This window comes from Thermobia domestica, chromosome 16 (genome assembly GCF_964235325.1).
Source record: "Thermobia domestica chromosome 16, izTheDome1.hap1.1, whole genome shotgun sequence".
Classification (NCBI taxonomy): domain Eukaryota; kingdom Metazoa; phylum Arthropoda; class Insecta; order Zygentoma; family Lepismatidae; genus Thermobia; species Thermobia domestica.
Genome location: NC_137469.1, coordinates 181,704,705 through 181,722,875, shown reverse-complemented (window position 1 = coordinate 181,722,875; position 18,171 = coordinate 181,704,705). Strand labels below are relative to the sequence as shown.

General features: G+C 35.2%; 1 protein-coding gene across 2 annotated transcripts in view; it reads right to left on the bottom strand.

Annotated features, from left to right (window-relative positions):
- Positions 1–4,164: 4,164 nt before the first annotated feature.
- The window catches only part of LOC145673532 (3-hydroxyisobutyrate dehydrogenase, mitochondrial), a 60,404-nt gene continuing 46,397 nt past the window's right edge, over positions 4,165–18,171 (bottom strand). The window contains exons 7-8 of one of the 2 annotated variants that reach the window (XM_081743325.1): positions 16,832–17,078; positions 4,165–6,680 (exon numbers count right to left, since the gene is read on the bottom strand). In XM_081743325.1, the coding sequence (XP_081599451.1) occupies positions 16,881–17,078 (198 nt within the window). In that variant the 3' untranslated portion in view covers positions 4,165–6,680; positions 16,832–16,880. Of the gene's footprint in view, positions 17,079–18,171 lie in introns of both variants that reach the window. The other variant, XM_081743324.1, reaches the window with a different exon arrangement.

Sequence of the window (18,171 nt, the reverse complement as noted above, 5' to 3'; positions counted from 1 at the left end):
CAGCCTACGTAGATTCTAAATTTCTGACGTCATGGCCCTCAAACTTGCTTAATCTATTGTCCCACTTGTTCCAGTATACAGACGTGTTTCGTTTTCTGTGCCTTGCTGTTGTATTTACCTCACAAACACTGATGATCAGTCTTTACTGATCAGCCTACGTAGATTCTAAATTTCTGACGTCATGGCCTTCAAACTTGCTTAATCTATTGTCCCACTTGTTCCACTATACAGACGTGTTTCGTTTTCTGTGCCTTGCTGTTGTATTTACCTCACAAACACTGATGATCAGTCTTTATTGATCAGCCTACGTAGATTCTAAATTTCTGACGTCATGGCCTTCAAACTTGTTTAATCTATTGTCCCACTTGTTCCACTATACAGACATGTTTCGTTTTCTGTGCCCTGCGGTTGTATTTATCTTACAAACACTGATGATCAGTCTTTATTGATCAGCCTACGTAGATTCTAAATTTCTGACGTCATGGCCTTCAAACTTGCTTAATCTATTGTCCCACTTGTTCCACTATACAGACGTGTTTCGTTTTCTGTGCCTTGCTGTTCTATTTACGTTACAAACACTGATGATCAGCCTTTATTGATCAGCCTATGTAGATTCTAAATTTGAGACGTCATGGCCTTCAAACTTGCTTAATCTATTGTCCCACTTGTTCCACTATACAGACGTGTTCCGTTTTCTGTGCCTTGCTGTTGTATTTACCTCAGAAACACTGATGATCAGTCTTTATTGATCTGCCTTCGTAGATTCTAAATTTCAGACGTCATGGCCTTCAAACTTGCTTAATCTATTGTTCCACTTGTTCCACTATACAGACGTGTTTCGTTTTCTGTGCCTTGGTGTTGTATTTACCTCACAAACACTGATGATTAGTCTTTATTGATCAGCCTTCGTAGATTCTAAATTTCAGACGTCATGGCCTTCAAACTTGCTTAATCTATTGTCCCACTTGTTCCACTATACAGACGTGTTTCGTTTTCTGTGCCTTGCTGTTGTATTTACCTTACAAACATTGATGGTCAGTCTTTATTGATCAGCCTACGTAGATTCTAAATTTCAGACGTCATGGCCTTCAAACTTGTTTAATCTATTGTCCCACTTGTTCCACTATACAGACATGTTTCGTTTTCTGTGCCCTGCGGTTGTATTTATCTTACAAACACTGATGATCAGTCTTTATTGATCAGCCTACGTAGATTCTAAATTTCTGACGTCATGGCCTTCAAACTTGCTTAATCTATTGTCCCACTTGTTCCACTATACAGACGTGTTTCGTTTTCTGTGCCTTGCTGTTCTATTTACGTTACAAACACTGATGATCAGCCTTTATTGATCAGCCTATGTAGATTCTAAATTTGAGACGTCATGGCCTTCAAACTTGCTTAATCTATTGTCCCACTTGTTCCACTATACAGACGTGTTCCGTTTTCTGTGCCTTGCTGTTGTATTTACCTCAGAAACACTGATGATCAGTCTTTATTGATCTGCCTTCGTAGATTCTAAATTTCAGACGTCATGGCCTTCAAACTTGCTTAATCTATTGTTCCACTTGTTCCACTATACAGACGTGTTTCGTTTTCTGTGCCTTGGTGTTGTATTTACCTCACAAACACTGATGATTAGTCTTTATTGATCAGTCTTCGTAGATTCTAAATTTCAGACGTCATGGCCTTCAAACTTGCTTAATCTATTGTCCCACTTGTTCCACTATACAGACGTGTTTCGTTTTCTGTGCCTTGCTGTTGTATTTACCTTACAAACATTGATGGTCAGTCTTTATTGATCAGCCTACGTAGATTCTAAATTTCAGACGTCATGGCCTTCAAACTTGTTTAATCTATTGTCCCACTTGTTCCACTATACAGACGTGTTTCGTTTTCTGTGCCTTGCTGTTGTATTTACCTCACAAACATTGATGGTCAGTCTTTATTGATCAGCCTTCGTAGATTCTAAATTTCAGACGTCATGGCCTTCAAACTTGCTTAATCTATTGTCCCACTTGTTCCACTATACGGACGTGTTTCGTTTTCTGTGCCTTGCTGTTGTATTTACCTTACAAACACTGATGATCAGTCTTTATTGATCAACCTACGTACTAAGATGTGACCAATTTGATTATAATTATATTTTTCATCTGGTAAGCTCCAAGTATAGTTATGTAGATGATGTGGGAATCTCTGCTATTATAGAAGGTCAGTTAATGAGTATTGTGTTTTCCTCGTTTCCGTGCTACAGTGTTTTTGATTTCTAAATCAGGAACTTTTATGAAAACAAAATTAAAGAAAGAAAGAAAGAAAGAAAGAAGAAAAACAATGTGTAGTTTTCTGCATATCATAAGATTCTCATCAGAATCCCGGTGTCATTCTTTCAGTGTCACAAATCATTTCCTAAAGCAGATTAAATGTTACCTGTGCGATAGTGAAAATTTTTGAAGAGATTAACCCTAAATTTCTTAATTATGTCGGGTGGGAAGGATTGACACAAATATTAAGTTTGTTCTAAATGTGCATCATTAACTACGTTTAAATTCCAGTTTTTTCACAATAGACATACCTCCTGATTTTTCCTGTTGGAATCTCCTAATGGTACAGATATTAACACTGGAAGAAAGAAAAGCGGTATTCGCGAAAGAGAGGAGACATACTATGAGTGATGTTGATCGGTTTCTGACATTGTGAGCATTCTTAAAAACTGCGCCGACTTCAGCAAAGACCTAATATACGGAATTATTTGAAATTCTGTCTGCAACGTTATGGCGTTACAGGATGATTATTTGTATTTCCAAAGGATTTTTTAAAAATTTTATCTCATTATTTTAAAACTACCGTTGCTTTAATTTATTGTATTTACATTCGGAATGAATTATTGAGTTAATTTGTTGTTATAACTGTTGATATTAGAGGCCCCCAAAAGGCTTATCTGTACTTAACTTACCACATGCACATTCAGCGAATAATTCTGGAAGTAGAATTCTTCATTTTATTTCTTTTTAAAATTGAAAAGAAAAAAAAATGTTAGTTCGTCGTAAAATTTCCTGTTGTTAACATAAAAACAGGTTGAAATATATGTAATTACATAATATATTTACATATATAAAGTGAAAAATAGAGAATAACATTGCAATTCTCATCATTAATGTTTAAAATTGTGTTATTTGTTGTGGAAACGTATAGAAAAATGCAAGAATAAGTCACAGAAATGGTATCTTCGTTCCTCCGGATCGAAATTCCGTCAAGTGCAAAATGCTTATCAATCTTGTTTACATCTATTCCCTTTTGATATACATTAATCAGATGTTTAGTCAGATAATTGTATATTTCAAGCATGTTACTTAAGTTTGTATACATATGTACCGCGGATCTCATTCCGTCAGATATGTATAACATGTTGTACGTGATGTGTAGCGTGGAAAATTTACTCCCATTGTTTTGAAATTATACTGACGAGGAACTGCCGCAGGAACATGTATATAAATTCTGACGCTGCGCTTGTTGTTTCTAGAATGAAATGTTAATTATTGCACTGGCTTAATGACGTTATTAGAAAACAGTATAAAGGGAAGATGACAATAAAAGTAGATTAAAGTCAATCAACATGTACTATTTTATTTGTATGCTGATAGGTTGCACATTTTAAACAGGACTATCTTGAAGAGGTTACCTTCCATGAGCTGGCAAATTTCGTTGATAAATAAGTATTTGATTTGTGAAATACCTGTGCTGTCTGTGTCAAGGATGCAAGTACAGAACAGAAGAATCTCCCACAGGAGAGGAGATTACATCTGTTTTACCTATAATGAACACTTAGGACTATCCTACAAAACCGCTGTAATACACAATCTGGCATTTCTCATTTAGAAAAGGGGAGATTCTACGGGTTCCCAGTCACGACAGACCCGTCTATGGATTAAGTTACGCCGCTGGGAAAGAACCAAATATTAGTAGAAGATATGTGTACCAAAAATATGGATAGGAAGTATTTTCCGTAATTGGCCACCGGCATCATAACTCTCTCTACAATTTTATATTTTTGCAGTGGTTTGTACCTATATATATGAATATAAACCACACCAGAGGAAAGGTACAGGTGAGACTGGCAGGATAAAAGTTGTCTTCTTAGCGATTATAATACTAAAAATAGTATTGAAATAAGATAATTATAATACATATATATTAATACAAAAATACATTTCTTTCCGAGCCGTATTTGCATACACATACAAAAAAATAAATTTCCACAAAATTTAATTCAAACATACATTATAACAAAGCGCAGATCTCTTTCATTACTACACGAACAACAGATATTGCTTTAAATCATTTTTCACAAGACTGTACAATACATTATATGGAATGTAAATAGACATTTCATAACAATAATAAAAGTCTTATATTATAAAAAAGCCATAATATGATATATATTATCTACCAACATGTATTTTCAATTGTCTAAGGCTGTACTTGGTTTGTGGTGATCATAAGATTACGCAAGACCAAAATGTAGACACACACCATTAAAAGGTCACATCACGGTGAAATTAAAATACCGCTAATTTTACAGTAATTATGTGATATCTTCAAATAGATAAAAGATAATCGAAAAGTGGAACAAGAACTCGCTAGACAATATTATTTTACATGAGATACCGTTATCACAACTCACTTATGTGCTTTCGATTTCCAGCCATTTAGAAAATCGGCATTTATTTTGGCGTTTCTAAATGGTTGCAAACGGAAAACTACTATGTGACTCGTGATAACGGTATCTCATGTAAAATAATATTGTCTAGCGCGCTCTTGTTCCACATTTCGATTATCTTTTATGTGTTTGAAGGTAACACATAATTACTGTAAAATTAATGGTATTTTAATTTCGTGGTGAATTAGACTTCTTAAATACTTTGTTATTAGCATCAACTAAAACTTACTAATGCGTATACAAATATTTGAAAAGTAAAAATAAAAACCTGATTCTTAATCATAGTGTCTTTTCAACTCTGTATTTCCTAAAAGTTTAGTCTTTTTAAAGATATAAAGCTAAAAAAATAAGTGAAAAACCGCTTTTAAAAAGTAAATATAAAGTTTAATAATAGCACGAAGACTAATTGCTTTTATTCCAAATACGGTGACAATAGTTAAATCGTTTCGTTATTGGCAAGAATTAAATACGTAGGTACATAGTTATTTCATGTATCTATTGGCGTTACCAATTGAGCGTGACTACGATTTGTATTTTCCTATGATTAACCCTTCTTAACTAAGGTACTTACGTCTGTTTTCCATTTGCTACAATTATGCTGAAGCTTTGGAACATTTGACATTCGTGCAAAAAATACATAAATACAAGGCACGCCCACAAAATGAGTGTACTACGGTCCTCGCGGGCAGAGGGAATTTGTTATTGCTATGTTGGTCATAATGGCGTGTAGCTTAGCTCCTACCCTTTCCAGCGAGCCTAATCACGCGTCAGTATGTAACCATATAAAAGTTTTTCTTTTATTTTTTTATTTTTATTTTTTTTTAACCTATAAGGATCTAATACACTTATTTTCTGGACGTGACTCGTACTTCCTTTTTTAAACCACCTTAGAATTTTCCAGAGCAAAACTAATTTGCTTGCTACTTGTTTTATCAAGAAAGCCTTATAGTTTTAAAGGGAAACACCTTTTATTTTACAATAGGTACTATTGGCTCCTAGGTGACTAGTTTACAGTTAAAACAATATACATAGGATATTGTCAGTTTTTTTTACGTAAGTGACTAGCCTTGCATTTCACATTTGAATATAATTTGTTCTGATTTACGGAAGGTATCTAGTTTCGCTCTCACTCATTAGTCTCCTTAACCCTTTTAAGATTTCCACTTTTTGAGGTAAATTTTAGACTTTCAGTCAAACAGCTACTACTTCCTTACTATTTATCGTAGGATTATGGTTCATACATTTTTTTTTTTTTTTTTTTTTTCACAATAGAGTATCCTTTCCAGCGGCACCACTCGCTTGTCTGTATTATACACCAGAAACGGAAAAATCGGGGAAAACCGGGAGTTTTTCGGAAAAAAATTTAAAACTTTTGCGCCCCTCTGGCAAGGGCCTGGGTTTACGTAGGGATCTGAAATCTCCTGAAAGATACGTAGTTATCTATAACTATCTACACAATGCGTGTGCACAATTTGAACCTGATATCTTGAAAACAAAGAGCAGAGAATTTTTTTTTTTTTTTTTTTTTTTTTTGAAAATCTGAAGGTGACCCATTTACATACATATGTATATATAAGATGACCCATTTACTGCGTCATTACTGTTTGGCCTAGGATCATGGTTCAAACGCCATTTTCTTCAGTATCACGCGCCCTTTCCAACGGTACCACTCACATGTCCGTATCATACACCTGAACCGGAAAATTCGGGAAAAACGGGATTTTTTCTGAAAATACCGTCCCCCGGAATACTTCCTCGAGCCCTGGTTTACACAAAGATTTTTAAAAAACTCAAAAGTGCACACAATCCATAGGCAAAATTTCAATCTGATATCTTGAAAACTAAAGGCATGAAAAAGTTTTGAAATTTACCTTAAGAAAAAAAGCCCCTGTTGCCCCACTTGGCGCAGTCAAGTTGACCATTCGGCTCCAAAACGCATCTGGGGTATTCTTTGGTCCATCCTTGACTTGACCAATAAAAAAAAACCGGCTTAAATGCCTGTTATAGGACCTAAATAATCGGTCAAAGACAACACTACGCTATGGTAACAAAAGTAATAAATCCTAAAAAGGTTAAGATATTTCTCATAAATTCAAACTGAAATATATTTTCTTTCCTAGCAACCTTTAAATTTACTCATTGATATAAGATTCACGTTTACATATGAGAAATATATGTCACTGACCGTAATACATGCACACATCTGACAAATTCTTAGATTTTAGATTTTAAGCACTTCACCACGTTCAATACACATAATTAAGACCTTACAGTTTTTTTTTTTTTTTTTTTTCTGATCTATATGCCTTCATATTTATGATAGCACCACTATTACATTATTTCAATAATCGCCTATTCCCTTCATTTTCAAAGTAACTATATTTCATAATATTGCGCAAAGGACACATTTCAACTATAAACATGATCGTATTTTCGTGTCCTCTGAGAGAATAAAATTTTCTGAATTTTCCATGGCTTCATTCGGGTCTACAGTTAACAATGAATTAAAATTTGGCGAGTTCTGAGCTTATTGTGATAAAGAAAGGTAAACTATACGTTGATTGGAGTTTTTTTTTTTTTTTTCACTATTTGTTTACAATTACAAATTTTTGCTTCTAGAACCCTTTTCATTCCTTGTTTTGCTTTTACGAAAATTATATGTTACCAGGTCTTACAAGGTACATTCATGAAGTGTCCCCATGGGATTCGTGTAAAATTCATTCAAATGCTAAGTTCTCCGCGGCCCAATGTGTATTGTACTAATTTTAGCGGCCCATACCGGTAATTTGCATATTTATGGGCCTTCATATATCCGGAATTCAATCATATATTATTATAACGCTTGGAAACAAAATTGCTTTTAGTTTCTTTACGTGTAACTGGACATGAATGTGGGCAAATGCAAAACAAATTGGATTCTGCTTCTCTGACACATGTTACCCACCCCGGCCGCCATCTTGGATCCAATTTTCGGTTTTCCAAATGAGAATAGATTCAAGTGATACATCAAATTCATGTACAATTTTCTTGGAAATTCACTGGGATGGTGAGTTTTACCGTATCTTGTACCGTTTGCAAGGTATTGCATGTTAAATGTCAGGCACTTCACGAATACTGAACCAAATAGAAAGTTGTGCAGGACCTCGTGTGTATACGTAATCTTTTACGTGATTTAGCGTTGACGAAATATTCTCTGAACGTACATACCTACAGATACACAACGTCAATACGGAAATGGTAGGTCTTCACCCAAATCTGGTCGTATCTGGATTTACATTAGCCATTTTGAACGTAATACAATACTTCCTTGTGACAGTACAACATGGAAATAATAACAATCACTCACAGAGTGTAATAAGATTATGACATCAATGCGATAGAGTTTGTTTATACTTACAGTATTTTTCCAGTTAAAAATTGTTTTGATTTCTCAACATCAAAAATGTACGCGTAACTGATATTACTCTGCAATGTCTATTAGCGAAGTGCCTGGAGGGATTTAACATGCAATACTTTCCAAACGATACAAGCTAGGGTAAAATTCACTACACCAGTGAATTTCCGAGAAAACTGTACATGAATTTGATGTGTCACTTGCACCAATTCCCATTTGAAAAACCGAAAGTTGAATCCAATATGGCGGTCGGACTGAGTAACATGTGTTAGAGAACCAGTACTTGATCCAATTTGTTTTGGATATGCCCACATTCACGTCCAGTTACATCTAAATAATCTAAAAGCAATTTTGTGTCCGAGTGTTATAGTAGTATATGATTGAATCCCGAATATATTTAAATATGAAGGCCCAGAAATATGCAAATTACCGGTATGGCCGCTAAAATTAGTACAATACATATTGGACTGTGGAGAACTTTGCATTTAAGTAAATTTTACACGAATACCGAGAGGACGCTTCGCGAATATACTTTGTTAGTGTTTTTCAACTTTTACACATGCGTAACAATAAGGTAATTAATCTTTATGGCCATACTTTCATACACTGATTACAGTGGTGGAATTGTATGTAATACTTTTTCTATAAAATCCTTATTTATGTATACATTTGGGAATAAACATTAAACCAACTACCGGAGAACAGTATATGAATTGATTCTAAATTATTTGCGAAATACATTAACTGGAATTGTAGTTATTAAGGAAGACAAATATTTATTATTTATTTAATCACCATTTTCATTACTTATTTATCGTATATTACCATCCTCTCTTCACATCATTCTGTAATACCACTTTCTCACAACGCGAAAATAGCACCTGCAGCAGGATACTTAAATGCGTATAGTGCATAAGAGAAAATTCCTTTAATCTCTTCGACAACTTATCTTCATGCACAATTTAAATAAAGGTTACAACACTCACACAATGCTATCTCCCAACTTCTTAAAAAAAATAAAAAATGAAAATAAATTGCTCATTCGTCATCAAGCTTAGATATTTCTATTATGAAATTACGAAAGAGCTTCACAGACCCTTTACGTAGCAAATATGAAAGCAATTGTTGCCTATGAGTGTGTTGGTAAGTCGAAGCTGTCTCCGATATTTCATTAACGGGTTCCTGTTAACATTATAACGCAGAAATCTGTCCTCAGAATTTCCTTATTATGTGCAGGGAAAAAGGAATTTGTAAAAAAGTGAAAAAATGAAATTTAATCTTTAAGTTTTACGTCCCACGGTTATGCCGGCTACGCTAAAGGAAACGGTGATGATGCGAAATGAATGACATGGTGGAATGAAAAAAAGTGGGAGGAAACGGGAAAATCCCGACGAAACCAACGCAGACGGTGTTTGCCCATCACAAAGTTCACTTGGCGCGAGCTGGGATCGAACCAGGGACCCCAAGCACCAGAGGCGAACGCTCTGCCACTGAGCCACTGCGGTCTCCAAAAAGGAATTTGTCTCTTCACGATAATAGTATATGATTAGTACACCCGTGAGATGCTAACGTTGAGAAAACTGAACTATGAAGCAGTAAATATCAATCAAAAGGTGGCTGCGATCTTTAATTTTCAGATTTCAAATATTGCCACAACCAGAAACATTATACTGTGAGACAGGGTTTGAAAAAACCCGGGTTTTTCTGAAAAAGCCCAACCCACCTGGGCCCATATGGGTTTTTTCGGTTTTTTTTTTTTTTTTTTTTTTTTTTTTTTTTTTTTTTTTTTACATATTTTAATGTCTTTGGGGTAAAAGTGTTAAAATGTGATTTATATTTCAAGATTATCACTGTTAGAACTTACAACAATTTTGTATTCACTGCTATTTTTTTAAATGGCCGCCATTTTGAAATTTTACGTTGGATCGCCGCCAAAATGTATACAGATAATTTAGTGTGTTTTATGCTCGTACACTGAAAATTTCAACTTATAAAACCAAAATTGCGCTTTGTAACGTGGATACCTGCTATTCTAAAAGAAATGGCAGCCATTTTGAAATTTTACGTTGGTATGCCGCCAAAATCTATTCAGGAAATTTAGTGTCTCGTGCTTGTACCCTGAAAATTTAAACTTACGAGACCGAAAGTGGTACCCTGTAGTATGTATGATACAGGCAGACGAACGAACAAATGTATATTGAATCATCCCAGTAGCCTCAGTGCAGGGCCGTAACTTGTGGGGGGAAGGGGCAACTGCCCCCCAAGGAAGCTCCCCGCCGTTCGAGGGGGAGGGGACACTTTAAGACAAAACTTTCTTACTCCATATACGATACGATCATGAATTTATAAATGAAGCATCAAACAGGTTCACCACATTACATAAAACAGCACCCAAAAGGTAAATAAAACTAAAATGAATCATGAGGCCCATTAAAAAAAAAAAAAAAAAAAAAAAAAAAAAAAATGTGTACTATAAGGAGCCCTAGAAATAATATTTATTTCTATGGCTATGAAATTTGTCAATATTGTCCCCTTAATTAATTTCTCATATATGGAATGGGCCCAGGGAAGTAACTAACCGCCCCACAGATCTTGCCGTGCGGGAGGGCCCACAGGCTCCGGGAGACCCATAAAGAGTAAAGGAAAGATGGGGCCCAAGAATTAGTAAAACAACTTTTTCTAGGGGCCAAAATACACGTATTAATGCTTGACCCCCAGAAATAATCTAATCTATGGCACTGCCACAGTGACGTTCGCCAAATATGAACACCAAAAATATTAATTTAAAACAAAAATATAATTCATATTTATAAAATAAATATTTCAAAATGTGTTATACGACATAAATATTTTCCAGCGTAAAATAAATGGTTTTATTGTTGAAGTTTACTTCCGATATTTTGTGCGTTCAATTACGGGAATTTCCCGAGAACTTCTTTTTTTCTTTCTTCGAAACTGCAGCTTTCTTTACTGTACATCGAAATTTCCAGTAGTACGGAAGTTTCAAATCAGCAGTTGAAATAGTAAGCGTTACGTAGTTTTCGGAACTCTGAGCATTAAGGTTCTTGAATGAATTTTTAGGTTATTGCTGGTGTTGATTCTACAAAATGCTTATTCGACGAGTAGCAACAAATGACTGAATTAAACTGTTGTTGGAAAACAAAATTTTACTGAAGAATACTTGTGTTCCCATCAAAGGTCATAAAAAATAATACTAATAGTTTTACGAATGCACTACAAATTTACTGGTGGTAGTACCAGCATCTATGGCCTTAAACCCTCAAACGTATGAGGGATAATGTTCCTCGGCGTCGCCGAGTCAGCGAGCACACTGTTCACGAAACGTATTTTCTAAAATTAAAAATTGCTTATTTTACTTCAAATAGGCTATAAGCATAATCCATACATTAATTTGTTCTATAATTATCTCAGGCTAAGGTAAGGTATTTTTTTTTATATTCATTCAGTGCATTCAGAACATTATAAAGGTCTTATGTTGAATATTGTTGTATACCTTAACATGAAAGCATCTAATTCGCCCAAAGAAAGTCTAAAATCTGACAACATTCACTTTCAATGTGATCACCTTAGTTGTACCAATAATATACTAACAAAAAGCTCAAAAACCCAGGTGGGTTTTAAGGTGTTTTTTTTTCAGGTGGGTCTAACCCGAAAAAACCCGGTGGGTTTTTTTCGGGTTTGGCCCACTTGGCCAAACCCTGCTGTGAGATGGTTTTTCACTCAACTGCTACGGAGATTTTAGTACAGCTGCGTTACATGTATGATTTTTTTTGTTTGCTGTGATTTATGATTAAATCCCATTGTTTATCTAGGCAGCCTTTATCCAGATTTAATTAGAATCCTTGATTCTGCTGAAACAAGTTTCACATACCACCCTTTCTATTAACAACTAAGTATTGTGTTAAATAATAATTTGTCTTAGGGTATGTTTAGATTCACTTAGATGTTTGATTAACCTTGCAACTGCTAGGTTATTTTCTTCGGAATCCTTAATACATTATTTCATTGCGGTATCAACATTCCTTTTTGTCACATCTATATAGGTCTGGGCACAGTTACGTACCTCATAAATTCCCACAATTTATATTAATTGACATATTTCTTTTCCATCAAGAGTTTTCTCAATATTAGCCCCTAGCAGACTTCTGATTATTTATTCATATAGACATTCTTCTTTTTTCCTGACACATCAGGAAAAAAAGGAGCATGAAACAGTGTCAGCTCAGTGAAATTGTAAGGAAAAATTTCTGTTTGTCAGGAATTTATTAACGAAATATCGCAGGAGATTTCAACTTGCCAACGAACTCAAATGGAACAATTGTTTTTATTGTTTTAAATTAGTGTGTTGAAGTGAAAATGTTAACATTTTGAAGTACTGCACTATACTAAAATGCTTTACATATGGTTGGTAACTAAGATTTGGTATATCAGAATCCGATTCATACAGATTCATAAGCAAATTAAATTACAAAATTGGCCTTAGCAAATACAACACAGTGGAGGAAAAGGTAAAAATTGTTGATCACTGTAAATTATATTAATGTCTCAATAATTATAACAAATGCATTTTTAGAAACAAAACTTACAAAGGCTTTCAGAAACATTCAAGTGTATTCGTTGCTAAACATTATGTTCCTAAACATTGAACACATCTACTCAGAAATACCTACACTGATTTTGTTTTCAGTTATTTCTCAGTATTGTCAGAAATACAAATTCGTTTTTCTGTACAGTTATTTGACAGTAAAACGCAAGATCACTTAAGCTATTCACATATGCTCCAATAGTTCAAACATTTGCATAGTACGGCGTTATTGCAAAGGTATATCGAAAGCAACTCATAATCCCCTGCAAATTTTAAAATGAAATCTCATGGAGGCAGCTGAATTCTTTTATGGGCTCCCCAGCAATCCATAATACAGTGACACTTGTATTAACCGAGCACCCTCGGTTTCCTGAAAACCCATAGTTAAATTGCGTGGCTACCCAACAGAGGTTGCTATTTATTTCAAATTATATTTTTCTTAAGATTACAAAACAAGTACAGTACAGTAATGTGAATATGGATATGGATTTGTTGGAAAGATAAATTTTGACTCTTTTTATTCTTTTTCACTTACGTAATCTCTTTCCCGCTATTTAAAATTAAAAGCAGAGACGGAAAAACTCCCTTTTCAAGTGGGTGTATAAGCACGTGGAATAAATCATGAATATGCGCTTTCATATCACAGTTTGTAAAATGACCATCACATACAATTGTCGTACAATGTTGAGTTTCCGCCAACAACATTGAATAACTTTTAAACGATTTCTTTACTGTCAGCATTGTTCTTATCTGACCTGTTTTCTCAGAATAACGTACAAAATTTGAAAATATGGTACAGTGTTCTTGTTATGTTTAGTTTAATTTTCAGACAAAATAGAATAGATGTTTGAGTTCAGTGAATATTTCGAATTCACTTGAATACTCTTCATTCGAATTGGACGATGGTGGCTCAATGGTAGAGCATTCACCTCTGGTGAATGGGGTCCTTGCTTCGATCCCAGCTCGTGCCAAGTGGACAAACACCGTGTGCGTGGGTTTTCTTGTGGTTCTCCCGTTTCCTCCCACTTTCTTCATTCCACTATTTCATTCATTTCTCATCATCATCGTTTCCTTTAGCCTAGCTGGCATAACAGTGGGACGTAAAACATAAAGATTTCGTTTCGATGTGGGGAACAGGCAACTGCACCGCATTCAATTCCCGCTTGTGATTCGAATGAAGACAAATACAATACACCTAAAAAGAACCGTAGGACCTTACAATACACCTTTCTCGGACGCAGCCATAGATAAATGGAATGGACGAGATATTGGGTCGATGCATAAGTTCGTGCAGTTTTCTTTTGGGCTGGCAACAATGCGGCGTGAAGCGATTGTTATCGTTATTCCGTTGTTTTACCGTAGTTTGGAGTTTGTGTGTTGTGAAAACACAGATTTTCTTGATTGTGAACGTATTATTGTATATATTTCAGACAAACCAATAATGGAATGTCAAGTTGAGACAAGTGATCATTTCTGTCACATTTTACTCTTCGAGTTTAATCGAGAATCCAGTGCAGTAGAAGCTGCGAGAACAATTTGTGCAGTGTACGGTAATAAAGCAATTGCTGAAAGAATAGCACAGAAAAGCTTCTCTTGACTAAAGGCTAACAGATTTCTTCCTGCCAAAACCAAAACAGCTCTACAGGCGAGGTATTGCACTGCTACCTGAACGTTGGTAGATTATAGATAGTGGAGGTGAATACATCACTGAGTGATTGTGAGTTGATGTGAGTAACAGTAAAATGTATGCAATGTATTGTTACACTCGTAGAATATGTAAATGTTATGTCTATGTTGCATTTGCATTTGAATTAACAGAACAGCAGAATAAAAATAAAATGTAAAATATAAGAATCGCACGAACTTATGCATCGACCCAATACAACAACCATACAACTCATGAATTTACTATCGCAATGTAACTCCAATGATGTGATATTTCAACTGTGTAATGTTTGCTGTTATCCATATGTATATCATAGTAAAGTGGACGCTTAACGGAGGTTACACATGGTTCGCTCCTCTGATCGGCGGTCGGGTTGAGGTGTAATAGTTGACCTCATTAACTTTACGACTCACATCAGTTTCTGAAGAAATGGTAATTAACAAGGGAGGCGTTTGACTGTATTTCTTTCTTCTCTGTTGATGACTAACCGAACAAGCAAAATGACATCCTACTATGTCAACATTGTTACGTATCTGGAATAACTCAGTTGTTCCTATTTGCAGTTTTGGTGATAGTGTAAGATAACAAAAGCCCCGTTACGTCACAGGTGATGAGTCAATGGTATCACCTAAGACTGTTACCGACGAAACTTCCCACCTTTCTTTTTTCCTTCTTCCATTACAGAACGAAATGCCTCCCAATACAGTTCTTTTGATTTTATTATTACGTAAGTAAAACATTAGTAGTCCATGCTTCAAGTTTAAGTGTTAAGAGAAGTGGAATATGGGAAGGTAGCAACAGTAGTAAACGTCAAGCTGTAGCTCCACGTCTCATATAGCCTCGCTACTGAAAGGGACGCTAAACTCAAAGCAAATTAGTCTTACTGACCCGCTCATTTTATTCTCCTCCACTGAACTCAACCTATTATCAGCCATCAAGTAATCCTGCATTGCAACATGTCGCCCATCAGCACGCTTCTTCTTTATTCTTTAGTCTTTGCTTTCTTTTCTTCAGAGTGTAGCTTTGTAAATATATTTACAGTACTTTCTGTTAATTCATTATATTAACTGTGGTTTCCTTTCTATTTATGCTTTGAGATACATCTACATAGTTAGTTAGAATTGCATACTAAATGGATTAAGTTGGAGAGAAATTTCTTTTTATTAGTTCAGAGATAGTCAATTTATGATAACCTTTCTCTAGGTTAAAAAGAAAATCCCTGCTACTGTAAATTCATTGTCATAGAATCCATTCATAATATGCTCTCCTATCATTATCATTATTATTAAGAATTCTGCATTTTCGCAGGTCCTGGGATTAATGAGGATTTTTTTTAACGCTTTAGGTTTAGGTCTGGAAATATTTCTTTCATGCTTTTCGATCTTCAGCTTCCTCTTTGAACTCTCAATATTTTCTTCTATTTTCCAAATCATCCATCAGTTGTGTTCTTCTTCCTATTCCTCGCTTTCCTTCCATCTTTCCTTCTATGGCGGTATGAAGAAGACAATTTCTTCGCAAAATGTGTCCAATCCAATTGGCTTTCCTACGAAGGAATGCTCTCCTATTATATTCTTATTAACTGTTTCCCTTTTATCCTGTTCTTTTCCGAAAACGAATTGGTGGTTTGGTATTTTCGTGCGTTCTATGGAATCACTTGTTTTAGAAGGAGTTTTTCTCTATTTTACTTATTATGGACAGCAAACCTGTTGCCCTATACTTCTCCAGATTTTTTCACAGAGAAGGGGGGGGGGAGGGTTTCGTTTTCAATCATTTACGGTATTATCCATATTTTGTTTTTAAGGAAAACTTTTCGTTTTAATTTTGGGAAATATCAATTTTCGAAGTCAAGATTTATCACCTTAACAGAAAACTTCTTTTAGACTATCATTATCCTTGATGTTTAACTAAAACAGATTCTCCTATATCCTATATTATTAATACATTTCCCTCCTGAACTGTTTGGTGTTTATACATGTGCCTCGCTGATATTTCTTAAGTCTGACAGAATCTGCTAGCATATGGTTCGTTCTGGATGCAGAAAAAATATCTCTGCAATATGTAAGATGATATATGCATTTTACTGCTGTCTATTGTGTGACAGATTTCTTCCCAATGGTGTGGCTAATTTATCGTGACTACGAAAGAAAATCAATCGTTGACCGTTGACGAAGCAGTGTGTCATTTTGATTGTTTATTTTAACCCACATACAAAGAGAACAAACAAATATTAGAGGCCGACTTCACGAGAAAGAAATATGTTCCTCTGTTATAATTGTCTGCCCTATTGCTTCACATAAAGATTACAAGGGACTGTGAGTTACTCATCAACTTTTTATTATTAAAACCTACGAATGTGTAATACTTCTTTCTTGGTTGGATATTGGCAGAAAATTATAATAATGAGGAATGTAATCTATTCGTATTGAAAGAGAATAAGTACATGACAAATACCTTTACAATTTCTTTGGAATATTGGCAGGGAATAGACAGAGGTTTCTCCTCACGCCACTGGTCTGTTCTGATCCTCTCGAAGGAACTGAAACACCGATGAGAAGTCCTTGTTTCCGAGTCCTTTGGTGACCATCAGCCGATAGATCTGATGCGCTAGAGACCCCAGAGGAATGGATGACGCCGACCGCGTTGCTGCATCCTGCGCTATTCCAAGATCTTTACTCATCAGTTTCGTACCAAAACCTCCCTGAAATAACACCAATCACTATACAAATTAATTCAAATAGGAAGGAACTAATATCTAACTATTTCCAAGGGTGCGATTTAAGTGCCTGATTAGTACACTCTTCAGCAGGATACTACTGTTGTCAACAGAAATGAATACCTTTTCAGCAGACTTGTTCTATCTTTACGCATATTTCTGCCATTACTTTAACAAAATTAGATCCTACGGCAAATAAGCTGAACTGTCAGCAAACGAATCTTTGTGACTCCAACTAATTACTTTTGTCTCGAAAGGAGGGAAATATACGGACTTATGGTTTGTGCAGACAGAGTATTATTATGGAACAAGATCTTCCAAACAATATTGACAGGGGATGTTTTAATACGAGTACAATGGAAAGAAATGCAGACGTTTTATTGAACGCTTGCAGGGACATGGGTTTAGAAGTAAATGCGAAAAAAATTAAATACATGGAAACTCACCGTGACCATAATACTGCAAATCATGGATACGTCAAGATATCAAATAATACTTTCAACAAAGTGGATTCTTTCAAATATCAAGGATCACTATTAAGAGACTAAAATGACATCCATCAAGAAATTAAATGTCAACTGAAAGCAGAGGATTCATCTTATTATTACGTTTAAAATATTTTGTCGTCGCGAATTCTGTCGAGGAATTTGAAGCTTAAAATATATAAAAAGATAATCATGCCTGTTGTTCTGTATGATTCCGAAATATAGTCGCTTACTCTGAGGGAAGAACGCAGACTGAAAGTATTTGAGAATAAAGTCCTGAGGCAAATATTCGGACCCAAGAGGAAAGGAAATGGAGAAAGGCGGAAACTTCTTAACAAGGAATTGCATAATTTATACCGTCTACCAACTATTATTAGGGTCATCAAGTCTAGGAGGCTCAGGCGGGCAGGTCATGTAGTTAGAATGGGAAAAAGTAGGAACGCTTTCGAAGTTTTAACTGGAAGTCCAATTGGAAAAGACCATTGGAAGACCTAGTCGCAGATGGAAGGATTAAGCTGTTAGGATGGATCTCAAAGAAATAGAAATACAAAGTAGAAACTGGAACCCTTTGGTTAAGGACGGAAGTCAATGGA